Raw genomic sequence first — 25,405 nt, 5'->3', positions numbered from 1 at the left:
TCCTTGGTATGGGAGCTTGCAAGCGTTGCCCTGAAGCTGGCAGGATCGCAAAATCAGTTTAGCTTCAAAGTCTCGGATGCTACAGCGGTATAGCTGCCTCTGCTTGAAGCACTGGAGAATTGACAGTACGGACCAGAGGCACAATCTTCAGGAGCGCACTACTCCCCTGGCAAGCCTTGAGCTAGTGGAGCAGTGAGCTCCTAAAGAGAGAAGATAAGAATGGACCTTTAAAACTCGGTGTAAAACATGTGCCAAAGCTCCAGCAGTAATCCATATAGGATCTGAATATTATAAAAGTGAACGGTCCTATGTATAGCACGATAATCCCGTCCATTACTAAATAGTTGTGTAATTATTGTACTACTCATACACATGGCTCTTCTGCTCATTTACAGTTTTGCTAACTCCATGGTAGGCTTATGTGTCTCATGAGACTTTTGGAGGACTTATGTGTAAGTGTGACTGCATCTCTTTACCTCTTTTCTAGCCTGCAACCATCTCCAACAGCTCAGGGCAAGGGGATTAATGATCAGCAGATATTTCTTCTGCGGAGAGATCTTGGTGGTATAAAACGTAAAGACGTACCATCGGTCAGCTTGAGAAGCCTGTTGTTCATTCCTCCATCTCCATCCACGATATACACTTCATCTTCCCCTTTAATGAATATATCTGCAGGCTGATCAAACTGGAGGGGACTCAGACGAGAGCCGGCTATGCCTGGTGTCCCAAGGGTTTTGAGCAGCGCTCCAGATGGTGAGTACTGTTTTACAGTGTGTCCATAAGGTCCTGAAGAACGTAATGACAGGAAAGCTATTAAAAAGATACTAGGATGTAATATAAAGTCCGCCCAACCTTCTGTTATCACTAATTGTGAGAAAGCCTAATTATCAGTTTCTCTTCCAATGAGAGCTCCTTTGACCGCATGTTGTGGGTTCACAGCAACAGCTTCCAAATGCAAATGCCACACCTGGAATCTGTTCCAGACCTTTTACCAGCTTAATTGACGATGAATTAATGAGGGAAATGAGCATTCAGCCCATTAAGTAGCTTTTGAGATAAATGTTTATGGCCGGTGTTCATAGGAGTTCATGATTTATACTACATATAGCACAGGCGATCGGATGATTGCTGCTTCAAGTCTCCTAAGAGGACTATTGAAGCCAGTTAAAAAAAAACTGTTCAAATCACTCTCCTTTTGCCCATTCAAAATAAAACAATTAAAAAAAAACTACACATATTTGGCATTTGCGTTCAGAAATATCTAATCTATCAAAATATAAAGTAAATTAATAAGATCAGTAAACGGCATAATGAGAAAAAAACACAAAAAGGCCAAATTATTTTGCAGTTAAATGCAATAAGAGGGGATCAAACCATCGTTTGTACCCCAAAATGAAATCAATAAAAACATCAGCTCGGTGCACAAAAAAATAAGCCCTCACCCAGATCACGAAAAATGGAGCCGCAACATGTCTCGGAAAATGGCCAAAAATGTTTTTCTTCTTGCAAAGTTTGGATTTTTTTCTTCACCACTAAGATAAAAAATAACCTATACATGTTTGGTATCTGCATATTCATACTGACCTGGGGAATCATATTCGCAGGTCAGTTTTAGCATTTATTGAACATGGTAAATAAAAAACAATTGTGGAATTTTCCCTTTTTTTATTCTTCAATTTCACCGCAATTAGAATTTTTTTCCTGGTTTTGAGTGCACCATATGGCAAAACCAATGGTGTCATTCCAAAGTGCAAATTGTCGTACAAAAAAATAAGTCCTCATAAGGCTACATTGACGGAAAAATAAAACTTATAGCTCTTGGGAAAAAAAGGGGAGGACTTAATGGACACAATCGAGAAACTTGGATCATTCTTAGGTTTATGGATAAACTGGTCAAAGTCTGTTCTGCGTCCCCTGGACAATAGCGATAATTTAGTTCTGGATGGTTTTTCAAATATCCCAGTGCCTCAGAAATGTAATTACCTTGGTATCCATATTACCAGGAAGACAGAAGACAACCTGGGCAAAGTGCGGCCCACATCCGGCCCTCTGGCTGTCTCAGCCAGGCCTGCAAACCGAGACAGCCGTGGGGCTGGAAACCAGAGGTTCACACGCCACACCGTGCCCTCACATATCCGCCCGCTCGCTGTCTCCATCTGTGCTGTGTTGGTGGAGTAGGGGCCTCTGGCCACTTCCTCCACCAATCAGCGTGCGAAACAGCAGACGCGATGACGTCATTTCATCGTGTCAGATGTGTGTACTGCGAAGAGTCAGAGCACCAGAGACACCGAGACAGGAGCAGAAGCAGAGCCCGGGGAACGGGACCGAGGTGAGCATGTGTTATTCTTTTATTTTTTTTTTTTAATATGTATGGGATGTTTGGGTGGGTATGGGGAGGCTGTGGAGGTGTCGTGCTGCACATGGGGAGGCTATGGGGGTGTCGTGCTGCACAATGGGAGGCTGTGGAGGTGTCGTGCTGCACATGGGGAGGCTATGGGGGTGTCGTGCTGCACAATGGGAGGCTGTGGAGGTGTCGTGCTGCACATGGGGAGGCTATGGGGGTGTCGTGCTGCACAATGGGAGGCTGTGGAGGTGTCGTGCTGCACATGGGGAGGCTATGGGGGTGTCGTGCTGCACAATGGGAGGCTGTGGAGGTGTCGTGCTGCACATGGGGAGGCTATGGGGGTGACGTGCTGCACATGGGGAGGCTGTGGAGGTGTCGTGCTGCACATGGGGAGGCTATGGGGGTGTCGTGCTGCACAATGGGAGGCTATGGGGGTGTCGTGCTGCACATGGGGAGGCTATGGGGGTGTCGTGCTGCACATGGGGAGGCTGTGGAGGTGTCGTGCTGCACATGGGGAGGCTATGGGGGTGACGTGCTGCACATGGGGAGGCTATGGGGGTGACGTGCTGCACATGGGGAGGCTATGGGGGTGACGTGCTGCACATGGGGAGGCTATGGGGGTGACGTGCTGCACATGGGGAGGCTATGGGGGTGACGTGCTGCACATTGGAAGGCTATGGGGGTGACGTGCTGCACATGAGGAGGCTATGGGGGTGACGTGCTGTACATGAGGAGCCTATGGGGTGACATGCAGCACATGGGGAGACAATGGGGTGACAGGCAGCACATGGGGAGGCCTATGGTGGTGTCGTGCAGAACATGGGGAGGCTATGGGGGTGATATGTTGGATATGGGGAGGCTGTGGGGGAAACATGTAATATATATGGGGAGGCTGTGGGGGCCTCATGCAGTATATAGGGAGACTGTGTGGGGCTCATGCTGTATACAGGAAGGCTGTGTGGGGCTCATGCAGTATATAGGGAGGCTGTGTGGGCCTCATGCAGTATATAGGGAGGCTGTGGGGGCCTCATGCAGTATATATAGGAAGGCTGTGTGGGGCTCATGCATTATATGTATATGGAGGGGCTGTACTCAGGTTCAAATGACATAGCGGGATGTCAGCATACCTTTAATTCTGCTTAATATTAAGTGATACAATTATCAATAATATAAGATTATAATACATCGATGTTAATATTGAGTAGAATTAATTTCAGCCTATTGGTTCGGCCCTCCGCAACAGTCACGGTCTCTCATGTGGCCCCTCGGGAAAATTAATTGTCCACCAATGTAGAAAACTATATACACTCTTAAATTTGAGTCCTTTGATTAACAAAATGAGAAATAATGTTAGTGCTTGGGGGAAATTACCGATATCAGGTTTGGATAGAGCAAACCTCATTAAATTGTGCTTTATGCCTTGCATTCTTTATGTTCTGCACAATTCTCCCATATGGATTACTAAATATTGGTTCAGGAAAATGCATAATATCTTTACAGACCTGGTTTCGAAAATGGTTATTGAAGAGTTAAATTGGAAAAAGCTACAGCTACCTAAAGATGAGGGAAGACCAACACTGCCACATATTCAGGGATATTTTTTAGCTTCTCAGTTTCAGTATTTTAGAGGATGGACCTCGGAGGGGATTTTAGAGGCTGGGGCGCTAGTGTTTAAACACTTGGGGGGGTATGTTTATGGTTTAAATTTACTTGTGACCAGTAGTGATGAGTGAACGAGCTCAGATAACGTGTTATCAGTGCAGGCTCATGTGCTAACAGATTGTCTTCGGCGTGCTTGAATAATATGTTTGAGTCGCCTTGCCTCCATATCTCACGGCTGTTCGACAGCCACAACTGCACGTGTTGTGGTTGTCAAACAGCCGCAAGACATGCAACCGAGGGGACTGGAGCATAGTATTCGAGCACGCTTAAGACACTCGGTTAGCACTTGAGCATGCTCGAAATAGCAAGAGCTTGTGACTGACGCATGCTCTCCCTGAGCAATGAGAATGGCAGAACAACGCGTATACCATCTTATTGCAGGATCTCGCTCTGGGGTGTGTAACCAGAACGAACGAGGTAAAAACTTACATAATTATTTTGGCTACAAAGCACAAACTCTAATGATCCATGAATGTACGATTGTGATGTTAGAAAGATCCCTCCAAGGGCGCGAGAAAATGGATTTTATTAGTCATAATTTTGATTTCTACACAGAAAAATAGTAATTTTCCCAAATATGCATTGAATAAATTGTGCCGTTACCTTGCCCTACATCCGTTATCCAGAGGGACTTCAACTGCTCCTCCTCAATCAGAGCGAATATACCATGGGGCATGTCAAGAGTGTTCGTCTTCCAGGCGGTCTCGAAGTATCCTTCCTCCGTAAACACCAGCACCTTGGACACGTTATCCCCTCTCTAGGGTGACAGATACAATGGGACAATATGGAACTATGTTGTCATTTTGTGATTATATATAAGGCTACAGAATATACTGGTGTCATGTTCTATCCTTACAAGATCCAAGGTGGACAGGATTCTGTCAGGTGTCTTCCTTTTTAAGAGGAGAGAGAGGTGCAGGATTACAGAAACAGGCCCGCTTCCCTCCATAAACAGGACCATCCATGTCTGCAGGTTCAACCAACACCCTCTCATATCTGCACCCCATGGCTCTGCACGTTTGCCAAGGAACAATGGTAAAATGACCCATCCAGCACTGCCCATGTCCCCTCCAAAAACTATATTTCGCAGGTGCGTCTGATGCGCTCTTCTTGCATGAACACAGATGAGCAGCACCAAGGCAAAAACAAGAATTACAGCGGGACGTAACCAGAACCCATGGGGCATGATTAGGATGTTGGGAATATTCCTAGGAAACCGACTGCTCACTAACCATTATTTACTGTTTTCCAGTTGTATACAGGAGCTCAGGCAGGATGGTCATGTACAGAGTATAAAATAAAATGAACAAAAAAAAAAGTATATGTTCCACTATCTAGTTTTAATTCTTCCAAATAATATGGGTGATGATATAAATAATACAGGGGATATATTCCCTTTAATTGTCGCTGACAACCTGTGACTTCGGCACCATAGAGAGGTCACCAGCAGGTATCGGTGACAGACTGGGGCCGGGCTCAGGTGGCCGTTGTTAAAATTGCGCCAGTCACGTCTGCAACTTGCCATATGCAGTTGCGTGCCAGCTATATCATGCCTTATTCTGGGCTACAAAATGGACAGTATGAGTGCATGCTGCAATAATCTTCTACATGGACCACTGGTGCACATGGACAACATGACTAAAAATACGCTGATCGGACTGATCCCTAAGGCTTCACCTTCATCCGAGTTGGAGGAGCCACTCATCGTGCATATAAATTAGCACTGGATTCGCGATGGACATCTCAGTGGTACCTGACCCACCTCCATGAAAGTCAATGGGATCCGTGAAGTGACCAAAGATATCCATGATTCAACGACCCCGCTACCAGAGGAGACTGAAATATCCCATTGGAATCATTGTGAAACATAACAGAAAACTGCCTGATAGGAAAATGGGGCCTATCCCTTGCGTGAACATCATAGATTCAGACAAAAGGTAGCAAAACCACGAGGGCACACATATGGGTAAAATCTGTATTTCCTAGGAAAGATCCAGTCTGAACAGGTGATCTGAATAAAAAAAGGTAATTTATTTAGGCTGAAAGTTACAATTAAAAGGGATAGATAAACGATAAAATCATGTTGACAATAGTGGTACAGGTCGGCCCTGAACACTAAAAGGATGCAGTATTTAAGTAAAAATTCTGGCACACAGGCATGAGCGCATGTCCAATCCAAAATAATACTGCACCTTACACAGTCAGGTTTGCAGAAACAATTCCCAGGATCTTTTTATTCCTAAAAGATCAACATACTGATCTCACACTGATAAGTTTCATCCTTCAGTGGCAGACCACAAGTTTCTGTGCTGATTAGGGTTTTTTCACAATATTCTGCACAGTTGATTACAGAAATGTGCAATGCAGCCGGATATATAATAACAATTATTACTAATCTAGGCAATTCATAGATAACTTATATTGATTATTCTCTATCAGCAAACAATGAGTAAAGAAGCAGATGTAAAACAAACCAGAATGTGTGTTAACCCTTAGATTCAGACTCTGATGACAGCTTTTTACCCCCTTGGCAGTCTCTCCCGCAGCTCCAGCAGGTAATCAGCTAAATGGCTTCATATCGGTCTTGAAGGAGTTTCCAGAGGTGCTGAGCATTTGTTCACTTTATGGTCCAACTCATCCCAAGAGACCTCAAATGGGTTGAGTTTGGGCGATTGCGGAGGCCATGTCATCGGACACAGCCTCCATCCACCCTCTTGGTCACATTATATAGTCTGGAGTTGTGTTTCGGGTCAATGTCACACTAAATGCAAACCACATGGGCAAGCTTATAGATGCAGAATGCTGTGGTAGCCATGCCGGGTACATTTGTCATGAGTTTGTGGAATATATCACCCACAGTGTAACCAGCAAAGGACCTCACACCATCACACCTCCCCCTCCATGCTTCACAGAAGTGCCACATACATAGAAACCATCTTAATTTTCTCATATGTCACAAATACATGGTGGATGGTACCAAAAATCTCTAATGTCGAGTCATCAGACCACAGCGCAGATTTCCACTGATCTCGTGTCCAATCCTTCTGCTAATTGTCCCAAACAAGTCTCTTCTTGTTTGTGGTCCTCAGTAATGGCTACTTTGACACAATACGACCAAAATGGTCTGCTTCTCGCAGTCTCCTATGGACAGTTGATGTTGAGATCTCTCTGCTATTTGAAGTCGGTGCATCATTTATGAGTGCTATTATCGGAGGCGCCGTAATATTGCAGTTTCAGAAGCTAGCACCTCTGAAGAGCTTATCCTCAGCAACAGAGGTAATTCTTGTTCTCTCTTTCCTCAGGCTGTCTTCACAGGGTCAGTTTCGTCCAACCAAAAGACTGTGTTCATGAATGTATTTTAGGATACCTTCAAGGTTCTAGCAATTTTTAGGATTGACTGACCTTCACGTCAAAGTAATAATGGACTGTGATTGCTCTTTACGTAGTTAAGTGGTTATTGCCATATTCCAGCTGAGAATAATTTTGCGATAGGGCTCAGCACTGTATGGAACTGATTACCAAAACACAACTGATGGTTACAAACACTTTCGGAAGGCTGTAGATTGCACAAATGAACTCTTGATGAGGCATACCTGTTCATTGGATGCCATTGCAGGTAACATTACCTGATGAAGCTGCTTGAGAGAATGCCAAAGGGGTGTAAAGTAAAGTAGTCATCAGAGTCAGAATCTAAGATTTATCACATATTCTGGTTTGTTTCACTTGTGTTTCTTTACTCCTTAATTGCATGTGTCCTTAATTCCATGTGTGAACCTTTGTCAATTTAGCCTGAAGGCAGCAAAACTACAATGTGGACTTTCCAACTAGATCAAGAAAACCCAAAACATCGCTATAACCAGTGTGTACAAAGTTTTGACCAGTACTGTACATGTCACAAATGTATAGCAGATGCAGCTACATACCAATGCATGCATCTGTTTGGAGGAGAACGGTGCTCACTGTGCGCAAATGACGGTAGCAAGATGTCGAAATTGCTATTTGTAAGGGAGGTCTGACCACCTCTCCAGTGATAGCAGCAGCAGCTGCTCGCTCTTGTGATAGATAAAGGTCCAATTGTTTGGATCACATCTACTATGCAGTGGCTTGGCTTTTTACCCAATTTGTTATATTATAACCAGTGTTGAAATATTGTGGTAATCTGATTTAAGTGTGATGTATCAGCACTAAGTTGGTGAAGTGAGAAAAACATAGGTATGAATTATATTTATTTGATCAAATAACTAAAAATTTGCAAGTGTATATGTATTCACACCTTTTGCTATGAAGCCCCTAAAAATAACTAGTGCAAGCAATTACCTTCATAAGTCACATGCTTAGTGACTGGAAGTCCACCTGGGTGCAGTCTAAGTGTCACATGTCTGTCAGTATATACACACTTTTTCTGAAAGACCAGAGGCTGCATCACCATTAACCAAGAGGCAACACTAACCAAACAACATGAAGACCAAGGAGATCTCCAAACAAGTCAAGGACAAAGTTGTTGAGTAGTACAAGTCTGGGTTGTGCTATAGAAAGAAAAAAATCCCAATTTCTTATGATCCCCCGGAGCACCAAATCCATTATGATCAAATGGAAAGAACATGATACCGCAAAAACCTGCCAAGAGAGGGCCGCCCACCAAAACTCTCAGCTCAGGCAAAAAGGGCATTAATCAGGGAGGCAGCAAGCTGCAGAGTTCCCAAGCGGAGACTTGAATATTTAACCATATGACCACAATAAGCCATACACTCCATAAAAAAAAACTTTAATTACACACAAAAACTGTAAGGCTCATATTGAGTTTGCCAAAAGACATGTGGAAGACTCCCCAAATGTAAGGAGGAAGGTGCTGTGGTCAGATGAGACCAAAATTGAATTTTTTGGCCACCAAGGTAAACGTCACGTCTGACACCAAACCAACACAGCTCCTCACCCCAGGAACGCCATCCCCACTGTGAAATACGATGGTGGCAGCATCATGCTGTGGAGATGCTTTTTGGCAGCAGGGACAGGGAAACTGGTGCGAGTCAAGAGGAAGATGGGTGGCATGAAATACAGAGATATTCTTGAGCAAAACATGTGCCAGTGAATTGAGATTGGGATGGAGGTTCACCTTCCAACAGGACAATGTCCAAAAGCATACTGCTAAAGCAACACTCGAGTGGTTTAAGGAGAAAGGTGTAAATGTTTTGGAGTGGCCTAGCCAGGCCTTAATCCAATTGAAAATCTGTGAACTTCAAGATTGCTTTTCACCAGAGGAAACCATCTAACTTGAAGGAGCTGAAACAGTTTTGCCTTCAGGAATGGGCAAAAATCCCAGTGGCCAGATGTGGAAAGCTCATAGAGACTTATGCAAAGTGACTTGCAGCTGTAACTGCCGCAAACAGTGGCAATACAAAGTACTGACTATAGGGGGTTAATACTTATACACTAAGGCTACTTTCACACATCAGGTTTTCGGCGTCAGGCGCGATCCGGCGTCGTGCCGGAATGCCGGATCCGGCAAATGTTTTGTAAAACCTGAAGTGCCGGATCCGGTTTTCTGCCGGATCCGTCTTGTTCTTGACAGACAAAACCGGATCCGTCTCATCCGGTTCATCCGTTTTTCTATCCGTTTTTCGACGGATTACGCCGGATCCGGTTTTTAAAATTGACCCTTCTGGCCTTCCGAACGGGATTGGCTACTGGAAAACTAGATATAGCATGTTCCTACAGCCCTTCTTTGACAGGTTGTAGAGAAGAAAGTGCAGGTTGGAGAGAAGAGCAAGTTACTGGCGAAGATGGATGTTGTCATTGGAAATATTACCACTAGAAGTTCTGTGACGGTTTCAGGGACAATTTTCCACTATACTTTATGTCACCTCAAGGCAGAGTACACTGGGATGACAGAGTGTGAAAGATTTGTGCCCTAAACTTGTGTACCTTCTGGACCAACAGTATATACCTTTGCCAACCAAAGTTGGCTATCTTGTCATGGTCTTACTATTTTTACCTTTAGGCCACAGGTGTGTACCTGGTTGTGTTTTATGCAAAGTATTTCACCTTTTAACAAAAGTTGTGTACATTGTTAGGAAATCACCAACAATAAACACAACTTTTTAGGTGAAATACTTTGCTTCAAACACAACCAGGAACACAACTGTGGCAAAAAGCTAAAATTTACCCACAGTTATATACCTGGTTTTGAATACCTTTTTACCTTTGAAATACCCTGTATTTAACCTTTTTTTTAAACATAGTTCGCCGCAGAAAGAAATGACAGACAACCATTGTGAAACGATAATTTAACTTTTATTAAAATTTTTTTTTTTTTTATGTTTTTAAAGTGCAAAAAACTTTTTTAATAAAGGTTTTAAACCCAATGGGCATTTTTATTACAAAAAAAAAACATTACAACTCTGTGTACTGTGGGGTGGAAATACTGCTGGAGGGGCTGCGGGACACTTCGACACTGGGTGTGTGGAGAGAGGACTGGGATCGTGGTGGGGAAGGAACAGTTAGAGGTGAAGGTGTGGAAAAAGCTACAGAATGGGTGGACATGTGGGAGGCAGAAGAGGTGGTGGGCGGTGGAGTGGAGGGTTGGGCAGGGACTGTAGGAGCAGATGATGTTGATGGAAAGTTGTATGGGGAAGGAGTTTGGTACGGGGAAGGAGTTTGGTACGGGGAAGGAGTTTGGTACGGGGCAGGTTGCTGGAAGTGGGGAGATGTCTGGTACTGGGGAGGTTGCTGGTATGTAATAGGAGGGGGAGGATGGAAAGTGGCTGGAGGGGGTGCAGATGTAATAGGAGGGGGAGGATGGAAAGTGGCTGGAGGGGGTGCAGATGTAATAGGAGGGGGAGGATGGAAAGTGGCTGGAGGGGGTGCAGGTGGAGGAACTACAGTGGTGGGAGGTGGAGGTTGGGAGGTAACCTGCTGTAGAGCACCGTGGCACGAATGCATTACATGCATCTGCTGGGTAGGAGATAGTGTTGCCATGCGCTCCACAACAGACCTGAAAAAGGTGTGGTTTGGCGAAGATCTTGCTTCTGAATGCATGGTTTGCAGAAGTGTCTTCACCTCCAGAATGCTGGAGTTGATCTGCTGAAAGCCTGCGGAGATTTGCTCTGACAAGACTTTGAGACAGTTCTGGAAAGATGCATTCAGATGCAAGAACTCTTGCGCATAACTCTTTTCCTGACCCCTCTGCCGCTGCCGCCCAGTACCCGCAGGTGTACTAGAGGTGGCAGGGGCAGAAGGGTGGGGTAAAGGGAAAGCGATCTCCTCACCAGCAGCTTCATGTAATGTAGGCGGCCACGATGCTCCTGTGCTGGTGGATGGGACAGATGGGTCGAATGTGTGGGAAGGCTGGGAAGGTGCAGATGTACCGGGGCGGTCGAAGTGTCCCTCGGTGCCGGTCTCCTCAGGGATCGCCTCAGAAGGGTCCAATCGTGCAGGCTCCCGAGTGCTGCTCACCGTGCTGTGGAATAAAGAGAAAAAAAAACAATTAAAATACTGACATGGTATGGCCCTGGCTGAAAAAAAAAAGTTACATCTAACATTTTTTTCACATGTGGTGTGTAATATTTACCTTCTGGTGAGCATTGTTTCCCGGAGGAACGACAGGGCTCGTGCGTACTTGTACTTGCTCCTGCGTCCTCCAGATCCACTCGGGGCCCGCATCTCTTTATTGAACTCCTTCTTGAAACGATCCCTCACAGACCGCCACCGATTCACAATTCTGTTCCCTGAAACGAGAAAGGAGTGGTTAGTATACAACATCAGTGTTTCCCAAACTCCAGTCCTCATGGTCCCCAGGGGTCATGTTTTCAGGATTTCCATAGTAAATAGAAATCCTGAACACATGATCCGTGGGGACCACGAGGACTGGAGTTCGGGAAACACTGGTTTACATCAAGCAACCGGTACTGTATATACTTACGCTCTTTAATCTGGGCCCGAGCTTCGAGGTCCTCCCAGCGGCCCACAAGGAGAGAACAGATTTCCTCCCAGAGTCGTCGGGTAACGATAAGGTCAGCGTGGCGGCGGTCAGCCATATTCCAGAACGGCTCCCTTTCTCTGACGAGATCGATGAGGTGGTCCACATCGAGTCCTCCATCCTCACCGTCAGAGTCGGGAGCACGCTGTGAAGGCTGTTAAAAAAAAAGACAAAAATAACATAATTAGCCTCCACAAAAGAAATGAAATAAAAAGTGCAAAAAAAAAAGCAAAAATATTTATACTTACACGCTGGTGACCGCCGCGTTGCTGTCGCCGACGACCCTGGGAGGCACTGCGAGGACCTCTTGGCCGAGCACCAGATTGGGAAGACTAGAGAAGAAAACAAAAAATGTTATGTCTTTGGATGTAGGCATTTGTTTGCTGTGTGTGGTCTGCAGAACATTGTTTTCTATGTGTTGTGTGTAGTGTGATGTTGTGTTTCTGCGTTTGATGCAAAAAACTTACCAATTGTGAGCCCACTCCAAGTGTCTGTCCACCCCTTCCTTCTTCTTCTGGGAGCTCCTCTTCATCTTGTGATTCCTGTTTTGAAATAAAAGGCAATGAATAGACATATATTACAGAGATGATGGATTTTGGAAATAAAAACTTACCGTCAAACGCTGACGATGCGAGGGAGGGCTCCCAGAAGAAGATGTGCTGTCCTGTTGATGGCCAGACTCCATGGCTATGGGTATTGCTGCTGCCAGTGATGCCATTTCTGCTGCTGCTGCTGCTGCATCTCTTTGGCGGCTGTTGAATAAAGAGAAACAAAGGGCCAATGAATATCTTGATATTCCATGGCCCTAGTTTGGAGGAATGGGGGATTTGATAATTACCGTCTCTCATCTGCTGCTGGCCTCCCCTCCTCAGCATGTTCCATTTGCTTCTCCATTTGGGGTGGTGGTGGTGCTGATGGTGCTGCAGTGGTCTCCTGCCTTCTCCTGCTTCGCTTGGTTGCTTTCTTGGGTGGCATGTTGGGTGTGGCTGTGGGTCCCACTGTCTTGCTTTTATATATGTCTTGTGGGCAGAGCTACTGAGCATGCTCAGACCAAAAAAACTGGATCCGGCCACCGGATCCGGCTTTCGCCGGATCAGGCGCATTGCGGCGCTCATAGGCTTTCATTGTGTGAAAAAGCCGGACGCGCCGGATCCGGCGTGTCCGGCTTTTTCGCCGGAGACAAAAAACGTTACAGTAGACGTTTTTTCCAGACGCCGGATCGCGACACATTGCGACACATTGCCGGATCCGGCGAAAACCGGATGAAACGCATGGCCATCCGGCGCGATCCGGCGCAAATGCAAGTCAATGGGGGGGAAACCGGATCCGGCATTGCATTTCGCCGGATCCGGTTTCTGTCAAAAGCGCCGGATCGTGCCCGACGGCGAAAACCTGATGTGTGAAAGAGGCCTTACACTTTCAGTTATTTTGTCCTATTTGTTATTTGCTTTACAATAAATAGAAAACCAAAAGTTCACAGTTGTAGATGTTCTTTACATGAACTAAAACAAACCCTTGGGGTGGGGGTGGATACTTTTGCAATCCTTTGTGAATTTCTGCAATATCCTGTGGATATGTAAAAAAAAAAAAATGTATGAGATGGGAATTCCCTGTTAATTCACTGTGACGTCTCAGGGATTGTTATTACCAAGGATGTAAAGTGCGTTAGGACAGTCACAAGAAGTTAAGCAAAAATGCACAACCGGTCACTCTTCCTGCACATTCTTCTTACGTATTATAGACCGAGTCAATAAAAATGTCATAAATAGTAAAACAATTGGGAAGTTGTGGGTGACTTGCTGGTATTGTATCCAATAAAAGATACAAGGTAGGTCACCCACAATTTTGGAAGTGCTTTACTACTATGTTGGTGTCGCCAACCTTTGGACCTGCAGCAGCTAAGATCTACATCTAAAACCCTTACAGTGTTGTGCCTCGCACAACCACATCAGGCTAGAAGTACCGCTTTTTGCTCAACGCTGTAATTTGGATAACACCCTGTTGCGCTTTACTCGTTCCCTCAGTGATTTCCTAATAAATAACAGAACGTAATGAATACCTGAGCTACGTAGACCAATGAGTTCACATGATCCACAGCCACGTCGTAGGGCACGCCTGTAATATACTCGGGGTTCCTGGGCCAGGCGGCATCCAGTTTGTACAGTTGTTTTGGTGCAAGTCGTAGAAAATCAAAGACTGATTTAACCCGGACCTATAGGAGATATAGTTGTAAGACTGAGTATCATATACAAGACGCCATTATGTGTGTATAAAAGTATTGAGGCTCTAGTACAACTGGAGGATGCAGGGATACAAGCAGTGGGCACAATACAGCAGTGGTCCCCAACCTAACTTACCTGGAGAACCACATTCAGCTCTGAGATAGGGTGGCAAGCCACATCCAGACCCACTGAAGAGCCTATATATTGGAAACTCTGCCAAAAGTGACACCATTTTAAAAACCGTACCCCGCAAATACTTCAAAACTGAAGTCAGCAAAATTTTTACCCCTTGAGGTGCTTCACAGGAATGAATGCAAAGTGGAAGGAAAAAAAAAAAACAAAAAAACTTTTACCTTCAAAATGTTCCTTTAGCCCCATTTTTACAGGGTAGCACGACAAAATGGACCCCAAAATGTGTTACCTGGTTTCTTCTGAGCGTGCCGATTCCCCACATGTGGTCAGAAACCTCTGTTTAGACAAACGGCAGTGCTTGGTACAGAAGGAGCGCCATTTGAATTTTGGAACACAAATTTGGCTGAAACAGATTGTGTGCACCATGTCACATTTGCAGAGCCCCTGAGGTACCAAATCAGCAGAAAACCCCACAACTGACACCAATTAGGAAACTATAGCACTCAAGGATTTTATCCAGGGGTAAACTGAGGATTTTAAAACCACTAATAAGACACAGAATTTGATAAAATTAGATCGTCATATTGAAAATGTTAATTTTGTTCACGAAAATGTTGTTTAAGCCCCAAATTTGTAATTTTCACAATAGATAATAGGAGAAAACAAACTCCAAAATTTGTTACCCAATTTCTTCCAAACATGATACTTCCCCATATGTAGTCAAAAACTGCTGTTTGGGCACATGGCAGGGCTCGGAACGGAAAGAGCTATTTGTCTGGAATAGATTGTGAATGCCATGTTGCATTTGGAGAGCCCCTGATGTGCCAAAACAGCAGAAATCCCCCACAAGTGACCCCATTTTGGAAACTAGACCCCCCCTATGGAATTCGTTTAGGGGTGTACTGAGCATTTTCACCTACAGGTGACTTATGAAACTTTATAACATTTAGATGTGAGAACAAAAAAAAAAAAAAAAATTTCCACTAAAAATAGAATTAGTCTTACCGGTAATTCGGTTTCTAGGAACCTTCTACGACAGCCATATCGGAGGATGTCTCCCCGCCCTGACGGGGGACAGGAAATGCACAAGAGGTTAAATAACCCTCCCCTTCCTACCACCTCCAGTGTTTTTTCTGTACACACTAGCATGTATAGTTACCACCAAGGTGCAGGAATCATCCAGTAGAGTATCAGATAGGGAGGGAAATTAGTGCTGTCGTGGAAGGTTGGAAGGTTCCTAGAAACCGAATTACCAGTAAGACTAATTCTCTTTTCTCTAGTCACCTTCCACGACAGCCATATCGGAGGAATACCAACAACTAATTTCTTAGGGAGAGATAACAGCCTGCAGAACGCGTCTGCCAAACGTTAGAATCCTGTTGAAATTTAGTCTATAATGTCTGGTGAATGTATGGACAGACGACCAGGTGGCGGCTCTGCATATCTGCTCCGAAGATGCGATCCCTCTTTCTGCCCACGATGTTGCTACTGAACGAGTAGAGTGGGCTCTTAGCGATGTAGGAGGGGGAACGTTCTGTGACGAGTAGGCAAGGTTGATCGCTTGCTTAATCCATAGTAACATAGTTTTGAAGGCTGAAGGAAGACCTTATGTCCATCTAGTTCAGCCTATTTTTAGTGCAGCTGTTCTGCATTGTTGATCCTGGGGAAGGCAAAAAATCCACAGAGTAGAAGCCAATTTTCTCCATAGGGAAAAAAATTCCTTCCCCTAAGCTGGGTCAACCATCTACCTATAATATTCTGTTATTCGTAACCTTCTATACTGTTACTCACAAGAAAAGCATCCATTCCTTTCTTAAATTCATTCAGTGAGTTGGCCATCACCACTTCCTCAGGAAGAGAATTCCAGAGCCTCACTGCTCTTACCGTGAAGAACCCTCTTCTATGCTGGTGCAGAAATTGTCTTTCCTCCAAACGAAGAGACTGCCCCCTTGTTCTTGTCACAGTCCTTGGTACAAACAGTTCATTGGAGAGATCTCTGTATTGCCCTCTGATATACTTGTACATATATATTAGGTCTCCCCTAAGTCTTCTCTTTTCTAGAGTAAATAGACCTAATTTTGATAACCTTTCTGGGTATTGTAGTGAACCAACTCCATTTATCATTTTAGTAGCCCGCCTTTGAACCCTTTCAAGTTCAGTAATGTCTTTCTTGAGCACCGGCGTCCAAAATTGCACACAATACTCCAAGTGTGGTCTGACGAGTGATTTGTACAGAGGGAGAATTAGGTTTTCATCTCGTGTCCCCAGACCTCTTCTAATGCATCCCATGACCCTATTTACTTTGGTGGCAGCTGCCTGACACTGGGCACTCCAATTTAGCTTCTTATTGACTAAGATACCGAAGTCTTTTTCCATGTCTGATTTCTCCAGCAGTTTCCCATTTAGTAAGTAATTGTAGCATCTGTTTCTCCTTCCCATGTGCATAACCTTACACTTATCTGTGTTAAACCTCATTTGCCATTTTTCAGCCCAATTCTCCAATTTACTTAAATCTGTCTGTAGTTGCAAACTGTCCTCCTTTGTGTTAACTACCTTACATAGTTCTGTATCATCTGCAAATACTGATATTTTACTGTGTAAGCCATCCACTAGATCATTAATAAATATATTAAATAGTAGGGGGCCCAATACAGAACCCTGTGGTACCCCACTAGTAACTCTGGCCCAATCTGAGTATGCCCCATTAATAACCACTCTTTGTTTTCTATCACTAAGCCAGCTACCTACCCATCTACACACATTTTCCCCTAGCCCAAGCTTTCTCATCATACTTACCAATCTTTTATGTAGGACAGTGTCAAATGCTTTAGAGAAGTCGAGATAAATGACATCCAATGATTCTCCTTGGTCCATTTGAGAGCTTACACCCTCATAGAAGCTAATCAGGTTAGTTTGACAGGAGCGATCCTTCATAAATCCATGTTGATATGGAGTTAAACATTTATAACATTGAGATATTCCATAATGGAGTCCCTTAGAAACCCTTCAAAAATTTTACCCACAACAGATGTTAAGCTTACCAGCCTATAGTTTCCAGGTTCCCTTTTACACCCCTTTTTGAATATTGGTACCACATTTGCTTGCCGCCAATCAAAAGGAACAGACCCTGTTTCTATAGAGTCTTTAAATATAAGTAATAGAGGCCTGTCTATCACATTACTTAACTCCCTTAATACCCGAGGGTGAATGCCATCAGGGCCTGGTGATTTGTCCATTTTAATCTTACTAAGGCAGTTCTGCACTTCTTCCTGGGTTAGGCAGGTAATACTTAATGGGGAGTTTACATTATCACTCTGCATTTCCCCTGGCAAATCCTTTTCCTGTGTGAACTCTGATGAGAAAAAAGTATTTAAAACATTTGCTTTTCCCACATCGCTCTAGGATTTCACCCTCATTGTTCTTTAAAGGGCCGACACCATCAATTTTAATCATTTTACTGTTTATATAATTAAAGAATAGTTTGGAGTTTGTTTTACTTTCCTTAGCAATGAGTCTCTCAGTTTCCACTTTTGTTAATGTATTTGTTTTTTTACACAATTTATTTTTTCTCTATATCTTTTTAATGCATCTTCATTGCCTTCTTGTTTTAGCTTCTTAAATGCCTTGTTCTTATTTATTGCCCTTTTTACATCCTTATTTAGCCACATTGGTGTTCTCCTGTTCCTAGCCCTTTTATTTCTGTACGGTATGGCTAGCTTGCAGTGGGTGTGTAAAACTGATTTAAATATTTCCCATTTATTTTCGGCGAAGGTCCTCTCTAAGCTGATCAAACTTTGCTTTCCTGAAATTCAGCGTTTTTGTAATCCCCTTCCTGGGCACCTTACTGAAGGACAAGTGGAATTGTATTATATTGTGGTCACTGTTCCCTAGGTGCCCATTGACTTGTACTTCTGTTATTCTATCTGGCCTGTTGCTTAAAATTAAGTCCAGAAGGGCTGTCCCTCTAGTTGGGCCCTGCACAAGTTGTGACAGATAATTATCCTTGGTCACTGACAAATTGGTTTCCTTTCTGAGATACGCAGGTTTCAGTTTCCCAGTCTATGTCAGGGTAGTGGGCTTTAAAGTGGACTTTATATATAGACAGACTCCACCCCGTTTCCTTTTTTTACGATCCCTCCTAAACAAATCATATCCTTGCAAGTTAGCCGCCCAGTCATAGCTGTCGTCTAACCATGTCTCAGTTATTCCTACTATGTCGTATTTTTCCTCATACATTACCAACTCCAGATCTTCAATCTTATTGGTCAGGCTTCTTGCGTTGGTCAGCATGCAGGAAAGAAGTTTTGCTTCATTTTTCTTAGCTTCCTTCTGAGTACCCTGTCTTTGGTCCTCTTTACCACATCTAGTATCCTTGATTAGTTTGTCCTTCTGCTGCATGTTCTTGTCTTCTGTTTTTCCTCCCAACCCCTCTTCTTCTAGTTTAAAGCCCTCCTGATGAGTGTGGCAAGTCTTCTGGCGAATGTGTGTTTCCCAGGTTTTGTGAGGTGCATCCCATCTCTTGCAAGAAGTCCATCGTAGAGGTAATTCACGCCATGGTCCAAGAATCCAAATCCTTGCTGCCTGCACCACCGTCATAGCCAGTTGTTCACCTCTAGTATCCTATTCCATCTTCTGATGCCATGACCATCGACTGGGAGGATTGATGAGAAAACAACCTGTACGTTCCGTTCCTTTATTTTCTTCCCCAGAATATCAAAGTCTTCGCAGATAGTTGGTAGGTCATTTCTTGCCGTGTCGTTTGTGCCTACATGTATCAGTAGGAAAGGGTAGTCGTCCTTGGATTTGAGGATAGTTGGTATCCTGTTGGCCACATCCTTGATTTTTGCTCCTGGGAGGCAGCATACTTCTCGTGCGGTTATGTCCGGCCTGTAGATAATTGCCTCCGTGCCTCTTAGTAGTGAGTCGCCCATAACTACCACTCTTCTTTTCTTTCCGGACGCACTGCTTGTTACTCGTGAGTGTTTTTGAGTGTCATTTGTTTCCGCTTTTGTTGACAGAGTAACTTCTTTTGTTGATAGTGTGTCTTCTCTTGTAGATACGATATCATCCTGAGCTGTGCCATTTTCGCTCTCCAGCATGAGGGCTTCATATTGGTTGCTAAGCTGTGTGGGAGGTGATGACCACTTGATCCGTTTGCTTCTTTTCGTCACATGGCTCCACTTTTCAGCCTCTGTATGGGCTCTGAAGCTTTTCTCACTTTCCGTATCCTGAATGGTTGCTTCTGCTTCATCCAAGAAGTCCTCATGTTCTTTAATTACCTTCAATGTTGCTATTCTTTCTTCCTGTCCCTGCACCTTTTCCTCTAAGAGGGCAACAAGTTTGCACTTCTGACAGGTAAAGTTGAGTTTTTGGTCCGGAAGATCCGTAAACATGTAGCATGTGTTGCAGGTGACCATGTGGATTTTTTTCTCTTCCATATTGCTAGTGCAGATGCAGTCTATGATGGGTGCGGCGCGCGGTTTTGCGATGTCCTCAAACAGCGAGACCCGGCAAGTCCCAGTGATCGATCAGCTTAAGGCGACTTTTCTCCTCTTCCCAGAATGCACCGGAAATATGCAGATGAGCTTCCTGCTTCTCCAATCCCTGGTTTTGCAATGTCCTCAAACAACGAGACCCGGCAAGTCCCAGCGATCGATCAGCTTAAGGCGACTCTTCTCCTCTTCCCAGAATGCACCGGAAATATGCAGATGAGCTTCCTGCTTCTCCAATCCCTCCAATTCGCGATTGTATTTTTTGCCGCCTTTATTTCGTTCTGAAATCTGAATGAATAAATTCTGATCAATCCTCCAACTCTCCGTCTGCTGGAGGTAGAAGAGAACTACTCTGCGGACATGGAGGGTGTGGAATACTTCTTTCGTGTTGGAGGGGTTTGGACAGAAGGAAGGCAATATGATGTCCTGGAACCTGTGAAAGTTCGAGACTACCTTAGGCATAAAAAAGGGATCTAATCTCAGGATGATGCTATCCTCCATGATGGTTAAATATGGCTCTTGTATTGAAAGGGCCTGCAATTCTCCTATGCGCCTTGCAGTAGTGATTGCTACCAGGAACACGGTTTTTAGCGTTACGTTTTTCAGAGTTGTGGAAGACAGTGGTTCAAATGGCTCACTGGTCAAGCTCCTGAGAACTAGGTTCAAGTCCCAGGGGGGGATCTGGCTACGAAGTCTGGGCCGGATCCTAGACGTATTAAGTTATGAATCGTTTGATCCATTGATGGTTTGCCAGGTCCTGGTCGTAGAATGAACTAAGGGCTGACACCTGTACCTTTAAAGGTACTAGGTGTGAGTCCCAGATCCAGACTGTCCTGAAGAAATTCTAAGATCTGTGCAATGTTAGGATGGAAGGGATCTGGAGCATTTGGGGTGCACCAAGATGAGAACTTCTTCCAGACCTTCCCATAAATAGCATTAGTGACCGATTTCCTATTTTTCTGTAGGGTTCGGATTACTTTGTCAGATAGGCCTTTAGCATTTAGTATTCTGGCTTCAGTAGCCAGGCCACAAGGTTCAATTTGCGCGGGTCTGGGTGCAGTAGAGGGCCCTGGTGAAGAAGATTGGCCTTCTGGGGCAGAAGTATTGGACCTTCCTGAGCCATGTTTCGTAGGGCTCCGTACCAGCCTCTCCCCGGCCATAAGGGAGCCACAAGGATTGTAGTGACTTGTTCTGCCCGTATCTTTTCTAGTGTTCTCGATATCATGGGAATCGGAGGAAAGGCGTAGGCCAGATTGAACTGCCATGGATGGGAGAAGGCATCTACTTTCCACGCTCCGTCGGTGGGGCTGAGGGAGAAAAAGGTTTCCACCTTTGTATTCTGACCACTGGCAAAAAGGTCCACCTTGGGATATCTCCATCTCGAGACCAGAGACAAAAAGACTGTTTGGTCTAGGCTCCATTCCCCGGGATGAACATCCTTCCTGCTGAGAAAGTCTGCCTCCACATTGTCCAATGCCCTTAGATGTACTGCTGATATCGACAGTAGATACCTCTCTGCTCAAGAGAAGATTCTTGCCTCCACCAATTTTAGGCTGAAAAATTTCGTGCCTCCTTGGTGACGGATATAGGACACTGTAGTCATATTGTCTGATCAGACACGTACATGATGATTTTGGACAAGGGACGATGCTGCCTTCAGTGCTTCCTCTACCGCTCTTATTTCTCTCACATTTGAGGAGCTGGGGGCCATATCCCCTGGAAGTGTGATCTCTCCACTATAGCGCCCCAGCCTTTCTGACTGGCATCTGTGGTGATGATTTTTAGGGGAAGCTGATCCCAGCTGACCCCCTGCTGGAGATTCTGGTGGTTCAGCCACCACAGAAGAGACGCCTTCAAATGACCGGGAAGAGGGGTTCTCCTGGTCAGTATATTCCGGTGTTTCCTTGAACACCGGAGTACATAGGACTGGATGATCCGAGTATGGGCTTGGGCCCAGGAAACGGCTTGGATGCAAGCTGTAAGCGAACCTAGCATGGACATTGAGTCTCTCAGGGTTGGTGCTCTCTGAGCGTGGAGACTCTCTGAACCAGGTCGAGTTGACGTTCCCTGGGTAGAAAAGATGTTCGTTTTTCCGAATCCAGGAGTATCCCCAAGAACTTTTTCCTTGTTAAGTGATGAAGGTCTGATTTTTCCAGGTTGGGGATCCAGCCCAAGGATTGTAAAATCTCCAAAGATTTTCCTACATCCTGGTTCAGGCAAAATATGGATGGAGCTATTATTAGAAGGTCGTCTAGGTATGGGACAATGCAGATCCCCTGCTGGCGAATGAAAATCATTGCCTCTGCCATCACCTTGGTAAACACACGAGGGGCTGATGACACTCAGTAAGCGTCCCTCAGGTCTATTGTAGCCATCACCCAATCCTCTCCTATGAAGGGGATTGCTGTCTTGTCCATCTCCATCTTGAATCGCATGTACTTCACCACTTGGTTTAAGGGTTTCAAGTTTATAATAACCCTGTGTTTCCCTGAGGGTTTTACGACTACAAAGAGGCGAGAGTAGTGGCCTCTGCCCACCTCCTGTTGTGGAACTGGGGAGATCGCGCTTGCTTGCAGAAGTGTTTTTATGTCTGACAGCAAGGATCTTTGGAGGTGTGCCTGCAGGGAGGTTATTCTCAGGCATTGAGGGCGAGGACTCTCGAATCCCAATCTCACTCTATCGCGAATGGTGCGAAGAACCCATTGGTTTGAGGTTATGGACTGCCATTGATCTATGAAATTCGAGAGTCGGCCCGCGACTGGAATACTGTCATTGTTTGTCAGTAGGGTTTTGTTGTTGTTGGGGGGGCCAGAATATTTCTGCCCTTACCCCCTTTCGGATAACTCCACCGGCCCGTCTTGCCGTTCCCTTTGAAATCTCTCTGTGGGGGCTGGTCATGGGGGGGGATGTAAAAAAATCGCTTCTTGGTTTCCTTTGTTCTGGCAGCGACTTCTTCTTGTCCGTGGCTTTCTCCAGGATGTCATCCAGAGCTGGGCCAAACACGTATTTTCCCTGGAAGGGAATTGCACTGAGTTTTGTTTTTGACGTAAAGTCTCCTCCCCAAGATTTCAGCCACAGTGTTCTTCTGGCTGAGTTGGAGAGGACCGCAGACTTCGCTGCTACTCGTATGGATTCCGCCGAAGCATCGGCTAGGAACCCTATTGCTTTTTGTAAAAGGGGAAGGGAGTCAAGGATTTCTTCCCTGGAGGTTCCTTGAGTGAGGTGGTCTTCCAGTGTACGCAGCCAGCGGAATAGGGACCTGGCTACACACGGAGAGGCTATATCGGCCTTGAGTAGGGTCGTGGAGGAATCCCAGGATTTCCTGAGCAGAATTAATTCGGACAGAATAAAGGGGGGACCCACCCCGCTACTTATAGTAGGAGGGTGAACGCTGGGCTCCGCAGAAGCAGATCGTGAGGGCTTATCGACGTCCCTGGTCAGTCTGTCACAGTCACCAGTGCAGAAATGGCCTTACCTGGACGCCCTCAGACCAAGTTTTTAATAGCCGATGTCCACCAGCGCGTTCTGTGCTCTTCCTCCCCTGGTCCACAGGTGGGGGTAATCACGATCACCCCTCCTCGCGGTTGATTCCGCAGCTTTCAGTGGCCGTCCCGTTCCCCCGCCCCATCTGGGGCCGCTGGCTCCGCCCCCTTGGTCCCGGTCTGCCTTGGTGGCCCGTCGGTGGGGGGGGGGGGGGCGCGGTGGTTCAGTACGGGGCCCGAGACGCCGCCAGCTTCTATCAGCGGCCGCCATTGGTCGCATAAGCGTTCCACCTGGAACGCTGGAGTGATGAACCGGAAGTTCGGAGCCGCGTCACTTCCGGTGCGCTTGTGTGCCGGCCGTGGTGGGGAGGAGGACGCCGGGGAGCTCACCGAGGACCCTGGCTGCACGTTGCGGCCTCACTTTACCCCCGGGGGGGGCGCAGGAAAGGCGGGCAGGAGTCCCGAGTCGCGCCGCAGCGGAGATGGGAGCGGCCAGTCATACAGAGGAGAGCGGAGCCCCCGACCATCGGCCGCCCGGCTTCCAGGTATTCGGTGCAGTGCCTCCGGTCGCCGGCCACGGCAGCACTATCCGGACCTCTTCATGCAATATAGAGGAAAGGAAAAACACTGGAGGTGGTAGGAAGGGGAGGGTTATTTAACCTCTTGTGCATTTCCTGTCCCCCAGTAGGGCGGGGAGACATCCTCCGATATGGCTGTCGTGGAAGGTGACTAGAGAAACACTGTATTAGCACCAAATTTATAATTTACACAAGGGGTAATAGGACAAAATGGGCGGCACAATTTGTTATGCAATTTTTACTGAACGTGACAGTACCCCATATGTAGTTCCACGCTACACACTTTTTAAAAAAAATGTTTTAAACATTTTATTTACCTTGTATTTTACTTAGTCCCTCAATGGGAGATGTATATTTTTTACTCAGATGGCTGGTCTCATGCACTGCAGTACCCAGGTATTGCAGTGCATGAGAACTGCCAGTGTCTCACTGACAGAGCGCGTTAGATGCTGCACAGCTGGATCTTACAGGCCACCGTACCCTAGGCTGATCAGGTGATCTCTAGGTTCCTTGGCAGCCAACGGCTCCCGAGATTCCGAATGCGGGGGTCCGACGGTGACAAAGGGGTCTTTTAACCCCCTTTTAACCGCTTAGGTAACACTGTCACAATTGACAGCAGTATTTAAGAGGTTAATCGGTCGCGATCTATTCCAAAACCGGTCGGAGACAATACCGCAGGGTGTCAGTTGTCATATACAGACGAGTTATCTTCTTGCCACTGCAAGATTGAGCGTGCTAAACACCCCCCACCCCAAAAAAAAAAAAATAAAACCATCTCTCTATGAGGTTATTGCTCAGTATGAATACTGATTAATTATAATGTATTACACCCAGAAAAAAAATAAAAGACGAACACAAAATTTGGTATACTGAAGACTCAATGCAGGTTCATGGTTACACAGAAAGGTCTTGTAACTACCATTACTGCACCATAAAGAGCGAGCCCTTCTACACAGCCCAATGCATACTGAACAGGAGGGCTGCATCAATACCATTACCTGGTCCCTGAACACTTTGTGCAGTGTCGGCAGCACTGTATATGGGGGATTCACTACTGACAACCATGATTTTCAGATCCCTTAAAACAAAATGATCAGTGACCAACGACCATTTGTGTTACCCATCATTTCTAGACGTCCGTTTATCCACCACCCTCGGATCCATGCACGGTAAATTGCGACGAATCAATAGGAAACCCTGGCACAACAACCTTGCCTAAAAACTTTGACAAGCATCCAGGGTCGCGGAGCGGCGTTGGAAGAAAAGACGCCTGCCAGACGACTTCATTGCTTTCAAACAAGCTACACTTGCCTTCAAATCAGCCCTCACCTCTGCTAAACAGACCTATTTCACAAACCTTGTATCTTCATTATCCCACAACCCAAAACAACTGTTCAGCACATTCAACTCTCTCCTCTGCCCACCACTGCCACCCCCAACTCCCCTCATCTCTGCTGTGGACTTTGCCACTTACTTCAAAAACAAGATCGACCAAGCAAGGCAAATCTTTACTGTCCC

The 25,405-nt window shown here is 45.5% G+C and overlaps 1 protein-coding gene across 2 annotated transcripts in view; it reads right to left on the bottom strand.

Moving 5' to 3' along the window:
• NHLRC3 (NHL repeat containing 3) overlaps positions 1-25,405 on the bottom strand; it is a 72,294-nt gene that overhangs the window by 29,678 nt on the left and 17,211 nt on the right. Inside the window, exons 3-5 of one of the 2 annotated variants that reach the window (XM_073583264.1) lie at positions 14,041-14,193; positions 4,610-4,763; positions 586-810 (exon numbers count right to left, since the gene is read on the bottom strand). In XM_073583264.1, the coding sequence (XP_073439365.1) occupies positions 586-810; positions 4,610-4,763; positions 14,041-14,193 (532 nt within the window). The remainder of the gene's footprint in view (positions 1-585; positions 811-4,609; positions 4,764-14,040; positions 14,194-25,405) is intronic. The other variant, XM_073583265.1, reaches the window with a different exon arrangement.

The sequence above is a fragment of the Dendrobates tinctorius genome, unplaced genomic scaffold, assembly GCF_039654945.1.
Source record: "Dendrobates tinctorius isolate UK_male_01 unplaced genomic scaffold, ASM3965494v1 ptg000075l, whole genome shotgun sequence".
NCBI lineage: Eukaryota > Metazoa > Chordata > Amphibia > Anura > Dendrobatidae > Dendrobates > Dendrobates tinctorius.
The sequence above is the reverse complement of the archived record's forward strand: the minus strand, read 5'-3'. Positions and strand labels throughout refer to the sequence as shown.